We start from the raw sequence: 16365 nt of genomic DNA on the forward strand, positions 1-16365 counted from the left end.
CCAAACCTACAATCCTACCACTGGGCAGCGAGGGCAGAAAGAATGAAGGGATGGATAAAGGAGCCAGAGGCCGAGTGGGTGCGTGTGGAGGAGGCCTCCTGCAAGAGGACCTCCCTCTGGGCCCTCGCCACGGCGGCACTCCCATCCCTGCCCAAGAAACAGTCCAGCAGCCCAGTGGTGATAGCCACCCTCCAGACCTGGAACCAACTATAGCAGCAATTAGGCCTGACCAAATGTCCGACAAACCCCCATCTGCAATAACCACAGATTCACACCAGCACTCACCGACGCCACCTTCAAAAGGTGGAGACAGGACGAGGTGACATTGACAGGCAGGGTCATAACACTGGAAGAACTGATGCAGAGATTCCAACTAGCTAAAGGCAACAAACTCAGATACCTGCAGCTTAAAAACTTCCGACGGAAGGAGACAAGGACATACCCACGACCACCACAACAGACACTATTAGAAGAGCTACTGGACGCAGGTACCGTAGGCAGAGGGAATTGTAGTGACATGTACGAACGACTGCTAGAGAGGGCCGACACTGAACTGGATACGACAAGGAAGAAATGGGAGGAATACTTGGGATTCAAAATAGGGTGGGGACTCTGGAGCGAAACACTGCACAGGGTCAACTCTACCTCCACATGTGCGCGGCTCGACCTAAAGCAGCTAAAAGTGTTACATAGAGCCCGCTTGATCAGAACCCGAATAAGCAGGTTCTTCCCGGAGGTGGAGGATAAATGTGAACGGTGCCAAGGAGGCCCGGCCAACCACGCCCACATGTTCTGGTCTTGCTCCAGACTTGCCGGGTACTGGACAACCTTCTTCAAGGCAATGTCCAAAGTGGTGGGGGTGAGGGTGTAGCCATGCCCGAAAGTGGCGGTCTTTGGCGTATCAGACCAGCCAGATGTCTTCATGGGGAGGAGGGCGGACGCCCTTGCCTTTGCCTCTCTAATCGCCTGCTGTAGAATCCTGCTTGGTTGGCGATCAGCAGCACTACCTAAAGCTGCAGGCTGGCTGTCCGACCTATCAGAATTTGTCCAAATTGAGAAAATCAAATTCACCATCTGTGGGTCGGAAGAGGCTTCCACAAAACATGGGAGCCATTCACCCGACTGTTATTCACATTTATTCACGTAAATAAATAAATAGCCAGTAGCCAGGGGGAAATAGCCAGAACAAGATAGAAAGAGGATAGTGAGGGAGGACCGGAGAGTGGGGGGCGGGGGGAACAAGGCGAGGTAGTAACACCCAGCAAGAGAAAATGGGGAACAGCAGTGAAAAAGGGGAGAAGGGAGGGGGAGTGAAGGAGAGAGGAGCTGGAGGGGAGGGTGATAGGGAGGATTGTAGGCTGAGCCAGCCAGACGGCAACAGACTGTAAATAGAGAAGCCTAAGAAGGAACCTTTGTGACTGTACAATAAATGAAAACGAACAGCAATGTATATAATTTTGAAAATGCCAATAAAAATATTTTTTTAAAAAACAAATATAAAAAGACAGCTAAATTGCCATGGGCACCATAGTCAAAACTGATGCCGTTTTTAACTGACATCCACTCTAGACATTGATTTTATTTTCCCCTAGCCCAGCGGGTCCAGTTTCAATTGTAGTTCTCCGACTGTTGCCTTGACTGAGAATAGCTAACTTAACACATGGACCTTTCTGATTTATCTGGTTCTGCACCAGAGTCCTGTTATCCACTGGATCCTCGGGGAAGTTGAGCAAACAGCCGTATATAATATTGGATATAGTGTTTTTGATTGAAACTCTTTCAGATCAATGAACGACCTGTTAACAGCTGAAGGATCTGTACATTCATTTCTTCATGTCCCAGAATAAGGTGTACTGCTTCATTCACCTTCTTGTTTTTGCTTGTATAGGATTTACCGGTATTGATTCAGAATACGAGAAGCCTGAAAGTTCAGAGCTGGTGCTGAAAACAAATCTCACATCTGTGAATGAATGCATCCAACAGGTGGTAGAGCTGTTGGAGGAAGGGGTAAGTGAAATAACCCAGCAGAGTTGGAAGTTATACCTGCGTTTCTGCAAAGAAAATAGCTACTTGCAACACAACAGCTGCTAGTGGCAGGCATTGATTAAAAAAAAATATTTCTACAAACGTACAAATAATAACCGACAGGAAAAGACACTCAAGCCCATCTACCCTGCTCCATGAAGCTGCAGTGTTGAGTGCATCACGACATACATGATTTGGGGTTTTTTGGTGTCTTACAAATGCTTTTTGCATACTACTGAATGTTGTGACTTTTTTTAGTCTGTTGCTGATTCATTTGTGTTCTTGGGTTGTCGATAAACCTAGAATATCTGTACTTGCAGATACATTGATGCTTAGGAAATCAAAACTAGTTCAGATCACTTATGCATACCACTACTTTTCTCAGTTGAATATCATTTGCTCGTCTTGTGCCCAATCCCTCAACATATCAAATCCGCGTGTCCTATTGAAGCATCACCTACAGTCCTAACATTCGCACAGGCCTCAGTATAATTTTCAACTTGCGCAACACCTAGACCAATAATAAAGTTTTGATCTGGTAAAAATCAAAGAATAAATTGTGACATCATTATTAATTATTATGTGTGTTTGTGCATTAGTATTGTGTATGTGTGTGTATTGTGTGTTGTGTGTCTATTGTGTATGTGTGTGTGTATATTGTGTGTATGTGTGTTTGTGCATCGGTGCTGTGCTTATGTGTGTGTGCATATTGTGTGGTGTATTGTATATTGTGTTACATAAGAACTAGGAGCAGGAGTAGGTCATCTGGCCCCTCGAGCCTGCTCTGCCATTCATAAGACCATGGCTGATCTTTTCTGTGGACTCCGCTCCACTTATCTGCCCGCTCACCATAACCCTTAATTCCTTTACTGTTCAAAAATCTATGTGTCTTTGCCCATTTAACGAGGTAGCCTCAACTGCTTCACTGGGCAGGGAATTCCGCAGATTCACAACCCTTTGAGTGAAGAAGTTCCTCCTCAACTCAGTCCTAAATCTGCCCCCTTTATTTTGAGGCTATGCCCCATAGTTCTAGTTTCACCCACCAGTGAAAACAACCTCCCTGCTTCTATCCTATCTATTCCCTTCATAATTGTATGTTTCCATAGGATTCCCCCCTCATTCTTCTAAATTCCAATGAGTATAGTCCCAGTCTACTTAGTCTCCCTCAAGCTAATCCCCTCAACTCGGGAATCAACCTAGTGAATCTCCTCTGCACACCCTCCAGTGGCAGTACATCGGGCGCGATTCTCCGAGGCCGCGCCGGTTGGGAGAATCGCCAGCCGCGCCATTATATCGCGTGACGCCGGTCCGACGCTGTCCCGCCATTCTCCCAACCGGCGAGAACGGCCCCGTCGAGTTCTGCGCCCCGCCAGCTGAAGAATCGCCCGAGACACTCACAACGCGATTCTCCGATACCCCCATTCTCCGGCCCGGATGGGCCGAGCGGCCGCTCCAACACGACAGGTTCCCGCCGGCGATGTCCACACCTGGTCGCTGCCGGCTGGAACTGTGCAGGAATGCTGGCGGGGGGGGGCCCTGTGGGGGGGGGAAGGGGGGGTTCCTTCACTGGGGGGGGCCTCCGAAGGGGTCTGGCCCGCGATCGGGGCCCACCGATCAGCAGGCCGACCTCTCTAAAGGAGGACCTCCTTTCCTCCGCCGCCCCGCAAGATCCATCCGCCATCTTCTTGCGGGGCAGCCTCGGGGAGGACGGCAACCGAGCATGAGCGGGTTGGCGCCGGCCAACCCGCGCATGCATGGGTGACTTCATTTACATGACGCCGGCCGCGTCATTTACGCTGCGCCGCTTTTTACGCAGCACCAAGGCCCAGCGGGGGGGGGCGGGAGAATAGGGGGCTGGGAGCGGGCTCCGACGCCGGAGTGAAACACTCCGGTTTTCACTCCGGCGTCGGGACTTTGTCTCCCTTTGGGTAAGTAAGGAGCCCAAAACTGTACTCCAGGGGTAACCTCACTAACACCCTATACAGCTGTAACAAAACCTCCCTGCTTTAAAACTCCACCCCTCTAGCAATGAAGGACAAAATTCCATTTGCCTTTTAAATTATTTGTTGCACTTGCAAACCAACTTTTTGCGATTCATGCACAAGGACACCCAGATCCCTCTGCATAGCAGCATGCTGCAATTTTTTGACCATTTAAGTAATAGTTAATTTTGCTGTAATGTATTGTGTATGGATTGTGTGTTTGTGTGTGTATTGTGTGGTGTGTATATTGCGTGTAAGTATGTTGTTTGTGTGAATATTGTGTATGTGTGTGAATATTGTAATGTGTGTGTGTGTGAATATTGTGTGTGAATATGTGTGTGAATAGTGTGTGTGAATATTTGTGTGTGAATATGTGTGTGTGAATATTTGTGTGTGAATATTGTGTTGCGTGTGTGTGTGAATATTGTGTGTGTGAATATTGTGTGTGTGAATATTGTGTGTGTGTGTGAATATTGTGTGTGTGAATATTGTGTGTGTGAATATTGTGTGTGTGTGTGAATATTGTGTGTGTGAATATTGTGTGTGTGTGTGAATATTTTTTTTAAATATTTTTATTCTCCTTTTTCACATTTTCATCCAAATTTACATTCACCAACAAACAGTCAACGGTAACAAATACAATGTCAATCTCCTGGCCAACAATTCCTCCCTCCCAACCCCCAAACAACCCTCAACATTTTAAATACAAACATCAAAGAAAAGGATTCAGGAATCCACCCATACATTGTCATCAATAACATACACAGACTGTCCAGAGGACCTTGGTCAAGCCTCACCCGTACCACCTTCGCAATTACCCTGAACACCTCCCTCCAATACCCCTCCAGCTTTGGACAGGACCAAAACATATGAACGTGCTTTGCGCCCCCCTCCTCCCCCCTTGTGTGTGTGTGAAGATTGTGTGTACATTGTGTGTGTGTGAATATTGTGTGTATGTTGTGTGTGTGTGTGTGTGTGTGTGTATGTTGTGATTGTGTATATTGTGTGTGTGTATTGTGCGTGAGTTGTGTGTGTGTCCCTTGTGTGTATGTGTTGTGGTTGTGTGTTTGTGTGTATATTGCGTATGTGTGTGTGTGTCCCTTGTGTGTGTTGTGTGTGTGATTATACACATACACCAGTGTGACATGTTTTCTAATATACCCTCTGCTTTCTTCCTCACCCCCTCATCACGATAGTGCAGCTGAGATATGACCTTGTGTATTTCAGTCACTTTGTCCAAGCACACTATGATGTAATGGTGCCTGAATACATCAATTCACTAGAGGATATCACTGTAGGTACAAATGAGTTCAGATCTCTTAAAGCAGCCGAGGAAAATCTGCACTCCCTAGCATGGGTGAGATATTGTGACTGCAGCTCAGACCCACGGTGATATGAGTTAGTGGTGATCTATAAGTGAATTGTGGAACAGCAGGTGCTGCGGTTGTGACATTGGTTAGGGCCCCTTTGCAGGTTATTGGATCTGACTGTCAACCGTGAGCAGCGTGATGAGCAACATTAGATGGACTGACCACTGGAACTGGAACATATTTGGAACCCACCCTGAAAAGAGAATTAATTATGTGTCGCATTCTGACATTCTGGGAGGCAGGCCAGCAGAGTATGGAACTAATGTATTTATTGTTACTCTAAGGGCATTGTTCCCCCTGCCGCCAAGGAAGAAGTGAAGGAACTCTTTGTCCTTGAAAACAAATTATACTTGGCATGTGCAGCCGCCCAAGTTCTGCCCACACTGCAAATAACTCAGGTAACACTTTTCATTCTATTCTTAAAATTATTTTCTTAGGTAACACTGTGATTAGACAAATCAGATTGTCAATGTTTTACACAGTTGTACATTATTGAACAATTCTTGATGCCCATCAGATTGTAATGCCAACATGAAGGAGCCATACTTCTTTCAACCAGCTCTTTCGCATCAGTGATTAGTTGTTCTTTAAATATATTGTTGTCTGCATTTCCAGGCACAGGAATGTGTCACCTACTCCAGAGCAATTAGATTTAAGACATGCAGTTTGTAAGACAAAGACATTGTGGAGAGTATAGCCATGCCCTTTTTTTCTTCAATCATGGGATGTGGGCATTATTGACAAGGCAAGTGTTCCTAATTCCCCTTGAGAAGGTGATGGTGAGCTTCCTTCTTAAACCACTAGAGTCCATATGGTGTAGCTACACCCATAGTGCGGTTAGGAAGGGAGTTCCAGGATCTTTGTCTAGTGAATGAATTTTTAAAAAAATAAACCTGAATGTAGTCCAAGTCTTGCTCAATGCAGGCATGGAACACCACACTATCTGAGGAGTTGCAAATGGAACTGAATAATGTAGTCATGAGTCAGCATCCCCACTTCTGATGGAATGATGGGGGGAAGTTCGTTGATAAGACTGCTGAAGATTATTGGGCTTAGGTAATCTACTCTGAGGAACTCCGAGTACAATGGCCTGGGACTGATCTTATTGGCATCTCCACAACTTGAGGATGTGGCTCTTGAGGGGTATTATTGACACTTGGGTCTAGTTTTGTGAATTTGGAAACAGGGAGACTCTGCGGCTGTCCTCTTACCAGTGATTTACATAAAATCCTAAGGGAGCAATAGCCAGTGGATAACTGTTGACACAGCCAGATAGAAATAAGCCCTTTACCCAACAGATAATTCCTTCAAATAAACGTAAAATCGTTGGCAAAATTTACAATAAACTCTTCACTCCTAACTCCTGAAGACGAATATCTTGTCTACAAAATAACTGGAAGTTAATTATGTTATTTCAATTTTGTTTTAAAAAGAGTGAGAGCTGAGAGTCAATGTAGAGATTTATAAAGAGCGGGAGCTGAGAGTCAGAGTGGAAATTTAAAAAGAGGGGGAGCTGAGAGTCAGAGTGGAAGTTTAAAAAGAACGGGAGCTGAGAGTCAGAGTGGAAATTTAAAAAGAACGGGAGCTGAGAGTCAGAGTGGAAATTTAAAAAGAGCAGGAGCTGAGAGTCAGAGTGGAAGTTTGAAAAGAGCAGGAGCTGAGAGTCAGAGTGGAAGTTTAAAAAGAGCGGGAGCTGAGAGTCAATGTAGAGATTTATAAAGAGCGGGAGCTGAGAGTCAGAGCGGAGATTTAAAAAGAGCGGGAGCTGAGAGTCAGAGCGGAGATTTAAAAAGAGCAGGAGCTGAGAGTCAGTGCGGAGATTTAAAAAGAACAGGAGCTGAGATTCAGAGTGGAGATTTAAAAAGAGCGGGAGTTGAGAGTTAGAGCGGAACCTTAAAAAGAGCGGGAGCTGAGAGTCAGAGCGTAGATTTAAAAAGAGCGGGAGCTGAGAGTCAGTGCGGAGATTTAAAAAGAACAGGAGCTGAGATTCAGAGTGGAGATTTAAAAAGAGCGGGAGTTGAGAGTCAGAGCGGAACCTTAAAAAGAGCGGGAGCTGAGAGTCAGAGCGGAGATTTATAAAGAGCGGGAGCTGGGAGTCAGAGTGGAGATTTATAAAGAGCGGGAGCTGGGAGTCAGAGTGGAGATTTATAAAGAGCGGGAGCTGAGAGAGACTCTCTGAGCAGCGGGCTGAGTACGAAAAACAATCCAAAAGTGACATCATAGGAGAATGGTAAGTTCATTGGCTGGGAAGTAACTGCTAATTTGCATGACCTATTCTAAGTTACTTTAGATTAAAGGTAAAAAGAGAAATGTTTTAGATTAGAAAGACTAAAACGAGCTGGAAATTTTGAAAATTCAAATTAAATCTAATTAAATAAAATAGAGATGCTTGGCCAGGTGATGTGTTGTTCCTGCATGATGTGGGAGCTAGTGGACCCCATTGTGGTTCCCAGTGACCACATCGGTAGTAAGTATTGGTTGCTTGAATAACTCCGGCTCAGAGTTAATGAGCTGGATTCTGAGCTTTGGGCGCTGCAGCATATCAGAGAGAGGGCGATGTACCTGGACACTTGTATTTCAGGAGGCAGTCACACCCCTTAGACTAACTAAATTGAATTCGGCCAGTGGTCAGGGTCAACAGAGTGTGGCTTTGAGTGAGGCAGATAGAGGGATCCAGGAGGTACCTTCCTCCTTAAACAGGGGTGTTACATTAACCATTTTCCTGAAAGATCACCATCAATGCCTCCACAATCTCTGATCTTTCAGGAATCCGAAGGCAGGGAGGGCCCCAGAAGATTGGAAAATGGTTAATGTAACACCCCTGTTTCAAGGAGGGAGGCAGGCAGAAGACAGGAAATTATAGGCCAGTTAGCCTGACTTCGGTTTTTTGGTAAGATTTTAGACTATTATTAAGGATGAGATTGTGGAGTACTTAGAAGCGCATGGCAAAATAGGACTGAGTCAGCATAGATTCGTCAAGGCGAGCTCATGCCTGACAAATCTGTTAGAATTCTTTGAGGAGGTAACGAGGAGGTTAGACAAAGGAGAACCAGTGGATGTGATCTATTTGGATTTCCAGACGGTCTTTGAAAATGTGCCGTACAGGAGGCTGTTAAATAAGATAAGAGACCATGGTGTTTAGGGCAAGGTACTGGCATGGATAGAGGATTGTTTGACTGGCAGAAAGCAGAGAGGTGGGAGAAAGGAGGTTCTTTTCAGGATGGCAGCCAGTGACTAGTTCCACAGGGGTCAGTGTTGAGACCACAGCTATTCACAATATACATTAATGATCTGGAAGAAGGAACTGAGGACATTGTTGCCAAGTTTGCAGATGATACAAAGATATGCAGAGTGGCAGGTTGTGTTGAGGAAGCAGTGAGGCTGCAAAAGGACCTGGACAGGCTAAGAGAGTGGGCAAAGAAGTGGCAGATGGAATACAATGTGGAAAAGTGTGAGGCTATGCACTCTGGAAGGAGGAATGGAGGCGTAGACTATTTTCTAAATGGGAAAAGGCTTCAGTGATCAGAAGCACAAAGGGACATACGAGTCCTAGTTCAGGATTTTCTTCATGCAGGTTCAGTTGGCAGTTTGGGAAAGCAAGTGCAATATTTGCATTCATGTCAAAAGGGCTGCAATACAAGAGCAGGGATGTACAGTTGAAGCTGTATAAAACTCTGGTCGGACCCCATTTGGAGTATTGTGAGCAGTTTTGGGCCCCATGTCTAAGGAAGGATGTGCTGGCCTTGGAGAGGGTCCAGAGGAGTTCGCAGGAATGATCCCTGGAATGAACGACTTGTCATATGAGGAGCGGTTGAGGACTCTGGGTCTGTACTCGATGAGTTTTAGAAGGATGAGGGGGATCTCATTAAAACTTACAGAATACTGAGAGGCCTACATAGGTGATTTTAAGGTGATTGGAGGAAGGTATAGGGGAGATGTCAGAGGTCGGTTCTTTACACAGAGAGTGGTGGGTGTGTGGAATGCACTGCCAGCGGAGGTGGTGGAGTCAGTCATGAGGGATATTTAAGCAACTCTTGGACAGGCACATGGACAGCAGTAAATTGAAGGGGTGCAGGTTAGGTTAATGGTCGGCACAACATTGTGGATCGAAGGGCCTCTACTGTGCTGTACTGTTCAATGGTCTATGAACGTGGAGAGGATGTTTCCACTAGTCAGAGAAACTAGAACCCGAAGGCACAGCCTCATACAAAAGGGACGATCCTTTAAAACAGAGATGAGGAGGAATTTGTTCAGCCAGAGGGTGGTGAATCTATGGAACTCTTTGCCGCAGAAGGCTATGGAGGCCACATCACTGAGTGTCTTTAAGACTGAGACAAATAGGTTCTTGATTAATAAGGGGATCAGGGTTATGGGGAGAAGGCAGGAAAGTGGGGATGAGAAAAATATCAGCCATGATCGAATGGTGGAGCAAACTCGATGGGCCAAATGACCTAATTCTGTTCCTACGTCTTATGGTCTTATCTGATGGGGCAGTCAGTGGTCGGGATTTTCCGACCCCTCGTGGCTGGTTTTCCTGCAGAGGACGCGACAAACCATCGGTCCGAAATAATGAGACGATTCCGCCCTTTGCTTTGTAAACTCCAATTGAATGCAACAAACTCCTGACAGTGGACATTAGGCGGGACTATCTGACCCTTCCCACCGGCGCGATCTTCTGGTCCCGCCAAAGTCGATGGGCTTTCGCATGGCTTGCCTGCCCTGCCGCCAACCTGCCACAGGGGGTCGGCTTCAACGGGATCAGAAAATCCCGCCAGTGGCAAGGGCCGGAAAATGCTGCCCTGTGTCCATTGTCAGGAATTTGTTGTATTCAATTGGAGTTTACAAGGGTGACCTTTTGGCAGAGTGGTGTAGCGGGCGGGAAAACAGGTTGGAAGCCGCCGTCCCCAAAGCAACTTTCTCCACCGTATTGTGAACCTCTTGGTGAAAGGAAAGTAAGGGAGGGGACTACTATGTCACGCTGGCAGGGCATCCCGCCAGTAACCTAAATTCATAAAAGATTGATGTGCCCTTCGTAAAGGGAAAATAGAAATACCCGCACCACGCAACCCTTCCCCCTACCCCCTCAACAATGGCATTTCTCCCCACCACCACTATGGAGCCCCCCCTCCCCCCATACAATGCCCACCACGGAACACCTTTGGCCACAAAACCCTTCCTACTCCATAGAATCCTACCAGGCACTGCCTCCTGGCACTGCCGAGGACTGACACCACCCCCCGCTCAGGGGATGACTCACCTGCTCGCCAGCTGCATTTTGTAGGGGACCTGCTGTGATTTACGCCAACGCAAATGGACAATTTGACATGGGTGGGAACTATCAGGCATTTAGGCCTGACAATGCTATTTAACTTGTTTCAAGTGGGGATCCCCCTCCCCTCCTCCTCACCCCCCCCCCCCCCCCCCTTCCTGAAAATGGAGTTGAAAATCTCCCCCTGAAGTGTTTGGGCTGTATCTTTATTCAATTAATTCTCTTTAGAAGTTGAGAAAGTGCAGGTTGTGTGTTGGTGTCATATTACAAGTGAATTGTGGGAATTGTTCCCAGAACAGAGGATACCAAAAAGAACTGATAAGTAAGAAAAAGATGGAATGTGCTTCAGAGTTAATGAATATGTAAAATATGACAAATGTAAAACTTCATTTGGACAATGTGGCAGTTTCTGATATTAAAACCATGCCTGAATATGTACTATGAAGAAACTGGAACACTGAAAGAATCATTGCATCCTATTTGTTGTATATTCATTGAAGCGGTTTACATTGGAATTACTCAATGACCTGCTCTCTCAACAGCTGGATCTGCAGTGGGTACAGGTCTTGTCTGAAGGTTGGGCTACTCCACTGTCCGGCTTCATGAGGGAAAGGGAATTCCTGCAGGTTCTGCATTTTGGGACTCTCTTAGATGGTAAGAATCACTGACTGAAAATTCTTCAAAATATATCTGTGATCATGATAGCCAATGTGTTCCGTCAAGTCCCTTTGATATAAAATGTGTCTGGTCCTCATAGTGAGGAACTTGGGCCAGTTCTTGCCATCATTAGGGTCCTGCTCAGTTTCATTACAGTTTTATTGATTGATTGATTTATTGTCACATGTAGCGAAGTACGCGCAAATGTCTCTGCAGACATATCTGATCAGTTCCTGCACCATCTGTCCTTGAAATGAAGGATTACAAGGTGTTCAATTCGCGATTGTTTTGAATATCAAGACACAAGAGCTATTAGAGAAGAACGTCTAGGGAACTGAAAACAGGAAGTGGCTATACGGATGATTTTGATTTGAATAATTATGTGTCTCTGGGGATCAGTGCTGTGACCTTGTTTCTTTGCCATTTCTGTAAATGATTTTCATAGAGGCACAGGGGGAATGACATTGAAGAATGCTGATGGCATCAAGTTGGAGATGATAGCAAACTATGGAGAAGAAGACAGGAACAGATTGGTCAGTGGAGTGAGCAGCCAAGTGATAGATGCAGCAAAAATATGGAACAGTGAAAGGGACTATGGGTGGGATTTTCTGGTTGTTCCTGGTGGCGGGATCTTCTGGTGTCAGTGACGGTGACCCGCCTCGCCCCCTGCCACTGGATCTCTGGCAGTGGAGGTTGCAAACAACGTGAAACCCCGTTGATGGCAGTGGGACTGGAAGATCCTGTCCCAAAAAAACTGTGTGGGGGTAGAAAATCCCAACCTGTGTCTGAAGTGGGAAAAGGAGGATGGCTTCCTATCACATCTTTCATGACCGCTGGAAATCCCAAACCACCTTAAAGCCAATGAAGCACTTTTAAAATGTAGTCCCTGTTGTCATGTAAGAAATGTGCCAGGCAATGTGCGCACAACAAATTTACGCAAATATCAATGTGAAAATGACTAGATAATGGGCGCGATTTAACGGCTGTGTTGCGCCGTGTAAGAATCTGCACGGGCTGTTTGGATCGCGAGGGAGGCCGGAATTGGGAACCACGCCAGGCGCCAATTGGTCTCCGATCTAACCGGCCTGCTCCTGTTGGCGAGATCTGGATCCTGTCATGGCATGGCAAGAAACCAATAATCACCATTTAAGGCCAATCTCCATCCCATTAACGGGAAGGACTCCCTATCTGATGGCCTGCCGCAGTCTAACCGGCTCCCCAAGGAGCAGTCACATGGGCACCTTTTAGTGTACCTTTTTGAAAACATGAAGCTTGCGAACTGGCTGCTGCGGGGACCAGAGGTGAGTAGCCACCTTGATAAATGGGCAATCAGCCCTGGGAGCACTGCTCCCCCAATGCTGAAGGCCTCCATCCAGAATGTAAATTCTGGGATTCTGTTCACTTGTTTCATTCAAAACATGATGTGGAGATGCCGGCGTTGGACTGGGGTGAGCACAGTACGAAGCCTTACAACACCAGGTTAAAGTCCAACAGGTTTGTTTCGATGTCACTAGCTTTCAGAGCGCTGCTCCTTCATTCACCTGAGGAAGGAGCAGCGCTCTGAAAGCTAGTGACATCGAAACAAACCTGTTGGACTTTAACCTGGTGTTGTAAGACTTCGTACTTCATTCAAAACTACCACTTTTAAAACTTTTATTTATCATTTATAAAAATCTCAGAGATGGGAATAAAGGCAGAGTGGTCCTGTGGTGAAACCTCCAGCAATATATCCAAGCAGCGCGGGCAACTCCAGTTGTGAGACAATACGAAGGCGGGAAACTAATTAAAGAAGCAAGAGAGCAGTGAGATTGTGTGGTACAATGGACGTCACTCAGGAAGAGCTTTGCAAATTGTTGCTAACCTTTGAGAAGTTTACAAAGCGTGAGTGATGTAGCACTGCTCGAGCCAGAGGTAGCGACTGAGCTGTGGGAATATTCACTGAAGATAATTACAACAAACAACACTGTAATTATGCTTCCAATGACACTGGCCACCAATTATACTAACTACATACAGGCTGAGGTGTGTAGAATGGGTTCCCCCATTGCTGAACCTTCTGCACCCACCACAGAATGTTTTGTATCGGGGGGGGGGGGGGAAATGTTGAATGCAACTTTCAATCAATTGATTTTTGTTGCTGTTGTAGAATCTGTTGTTGAGTATAAATAGAATACGTAGCCCCTGATTGCGGGCCTGGCCATCGTGCAAGTCCCCCCAGAGTCTGATTCCCCCCCCCCCCCCACGCCCCTCCCTACCAAGACAACCACCGCAGCTGCGGATCCGAGCTCCCGCCGGGCGGTACCAGATTGCAACCATGCCGGCGGAACTCGGCGGGAACTCGACCGGTCGACCCCAGAGAACCGCTGCGGGGGCCGTTTTCAACGACCCCCGACCGACGGCGCATCAACTGCACGCGCGCGACTGGCGCCGATTCTCCAGTCGCCGGAGAATCATGTCCCGCTGTCGGAGCGGCGTGCCGGGAATTTCCGGCAATTCTCCGAGCCAGCACGGGCTCGGAGAATCCCGGCCTGGGTCTTTTAAAAGATATTAAGGTAGATAAGTCTCCTGGGCCGGATGGGATTTACCCCCGAATACTGAGGGAAGCAAGGAAGGAAATTGCTGGGGCCTTGACTAACAACTTTGTGTCCTCATTGGCTACAGATGAGATCATAGAGGACTGGAGAATAGATAATGTGGTACCACTGTTTAAGAAAGGTAGCAGGGATAATCGTGGAAACTATAGGCCGGTGAACCTCATGTTCTAAGCTAGTTTTAGGTAGATGGGCAACAGTGGCATGGTCCCAATCATTACCTTTGAAAGGTTATTAGTGGGCTTTCTGTATTAATTTTCAGCTAACTGCCTGATTCAGCACTTTATGCTTTAAGGGTTAATTACGTCCTACTGGATTGGCGAAATGCGTAAGCTCGACTGGGCAGGATATCAGAGAAGCTGTTGAGTTTCTAATGACAATTGAATAATGTTTTTAGTGCCAACCCACTAATGAGCAGTTTTATTGAATTCAGTTTGTCATTTTGGAATTTGAACTCTGTAACCTCCAGATTGCGAGTTCAGTCACAAAACCACCAGGCTACCTACTTAGCACTAATCGTCTAAAATGATGCCCAAGGCACTTTACAAATAGCGGTATGAAAGTGAAATGAGTACCAAGCCAGGAAGGGAGAGGTTAGGAGAGGAGAGCCTAAAGTTCAGTTGAAAAATGGATTATGAGAATTTTTTTTAAATGTGAAGATTTTTGAAGGGTCTAGTCAGGGAATTTCAGACTTTAGGGTGAAGGCTGTTTCAGGCTTTGTCGCAGAAGGCCAGATTCACAGCAACAGATTTCATGAGCTCTGGGAGTGAAGTCAATTTTCCAACTGTCGTGTTACTCAGTATTACTGGAGATTTCATCACCACATAAGCTCATGCTTCCAACTGTCCCACCCAGGCAATGAAAATGATTAAAAAGGAAGCACAATTTTTTGAAACATCCCTCAGAATGATTTCCCCAATTGCTTGCACAAGTGACCCAAAGATCTTTCAGGAACGTCTGCCTAGTGGCAGCCTGGGCAGGTGATCCAGAGGCCTGGACCAGTGAGCCACAGACTTGAGTTTGAATCCCATCACAATAGCTGGGTTAATATAAATTAATTTAATTAATAAATCTAGAATTAAAAAGCCGGTCTCCGTGATGGTGAGGATGAAATGATGTGATTGCCATAAAAGAAAAGTCACCTCGTTAATGTCTTTAATTGAAGGAAGTCTGCCATCCTTGCACGGTCTGACCTACGTATGGTTCCAGAGCCACTGTAATGCGGTTGACACTGCAATGGCCTAGACAGAAAAGTTAAATAAGAATAAAACGTAATGGACCACCCTGCATCCAGCTAGGCAGCGGAAACGACAATGGCGCATACAGCTCTGCCAACCCTGCAGAGTCCTTCGCACCAGCACAGAATCACAGGATCATTGCAGTGTAGAAGGTGGCCAACTGGCCCATCATGGCTCTCGTGCTCCCGCCTTCTCCACATAACCTTACACATTCTTCCTTTACGGGTATCAGTCCTTTTAAATTTTCGATTGAAACTGCTTCCACCCCACTCAGTGCATTTCAGACTGTAATGCGTGAGAAACCTTTTTCCTTACGTTGCTTTTGCCTCTTTTTGCCAATTTCACTCACCTCTGGTTACCTCCACTACAAACCTTTATTTCCAGCTTGAGAAACATTTTTTAAAAGTTAATTTTACGGGATGTGAGCATCACCGGCTGGACCAACATTTACTGTCCATCCCTAACTGCTGCCTGGAGTCCACCTGGAGTCACATTTAGGACAGACCAGGTAATGGGGCTGGTTTAGCACAGTGGGCTAAACAGCTGGCTTGTAATGCAGAACAAGACAAGCAGCGCGGGTTCAATTCCTGTACCGACCTCTCCGAACAGACACCGGAATGTGGCAACTAGGGGCTTTTCACAGTGACTTCATTGAAGCCTACTTGTGACAGTAAGAGATTATTATATTATTATCAATGTCCCTAAAGGACATTAGTCAACCAGATGGGATTTTATGACAATCGATTATAGTTTTATGGTTAGACCTTTTCATTCCAGATTTTTATTGAATTAAAAATTCACCATCTGCAGGATTTTAACCCAAATCCCCAGATCTTGCCCTGGGTCTCTGGATGACTAGTCTACTGTGCCACTGCCTCACCATCCATTAGGCACTACTCTCTGTTTCCCCTCACTCAGCCAATTTTGTTTCCATGGCCTGAATTTTCAGGATGGGAGGGTTTCGATCCCACATCCAAAGTGTACTTGCCGACTCCAGTAGATGCGATGCCATTTCACGCTCTGATGAGCTTTGATTGGCATACGGTACGACTTCTGCCTTCACTCTGGAGGAAGTTTCATCTTGGAGCTGCTGGCAAATCAGATTGTCTGACAGCTCTCCAGTGCCTCCAGGCACAGCGCTGCAGTGGCTGGAAGAGGCACTGAAGAAGTGCACCTGGCACTAAATCCCTGGAACCAGAGGACAGGTAAATGGACGGGGCCCAAGGGTGGGGA

At 46.3% G+C, this 16365-nt stretch overlaps 1 protein-coding gene across 1 annotated transcript in view; it reads left to right on the top strand.

Annotated features, from left to right (window-relative positions):
* Positions 1–16365, top strand: part of papss2b (3'-phosphoadenosine 5'-phosphosulfate synthase 2b) — a 98235-nt gene that overhangs the window by 43205 nt on the left and 38665 nt on the right. The window contains exons 5-7 of the mRNA XM_072478956.1: positions 1889–2007; positions 5662–5775; positions 11189–11300. Coding sequence (XP_072335057.1) covers positions 1889–2007; positions 5662–5775; positions 11189–11300 — 345 coding nt within the window. The remainder of the gene's footprint in view (positions 1–1888; positions 2008–5661; positions 5776–11188; positions 11301–16365) is intronic.

Source organism: Scyliorhinus torazame, chromosome 16 (genome assembly GCF_047496885.1).
Source record: "Scyliorhinus torazame isolate Kashiwa2021f chromosome 16, sScyTor2.1, whole genome shotgun sequence".
Taxonomy (NCBI): domain Eukaryota; kingdom Metazoa; phylum Chordata; class Chondrichthyes; order Carcharhiniformes; family Scyliorhinidae; genus Scyliorhinus; species Scyliorhinus torazame.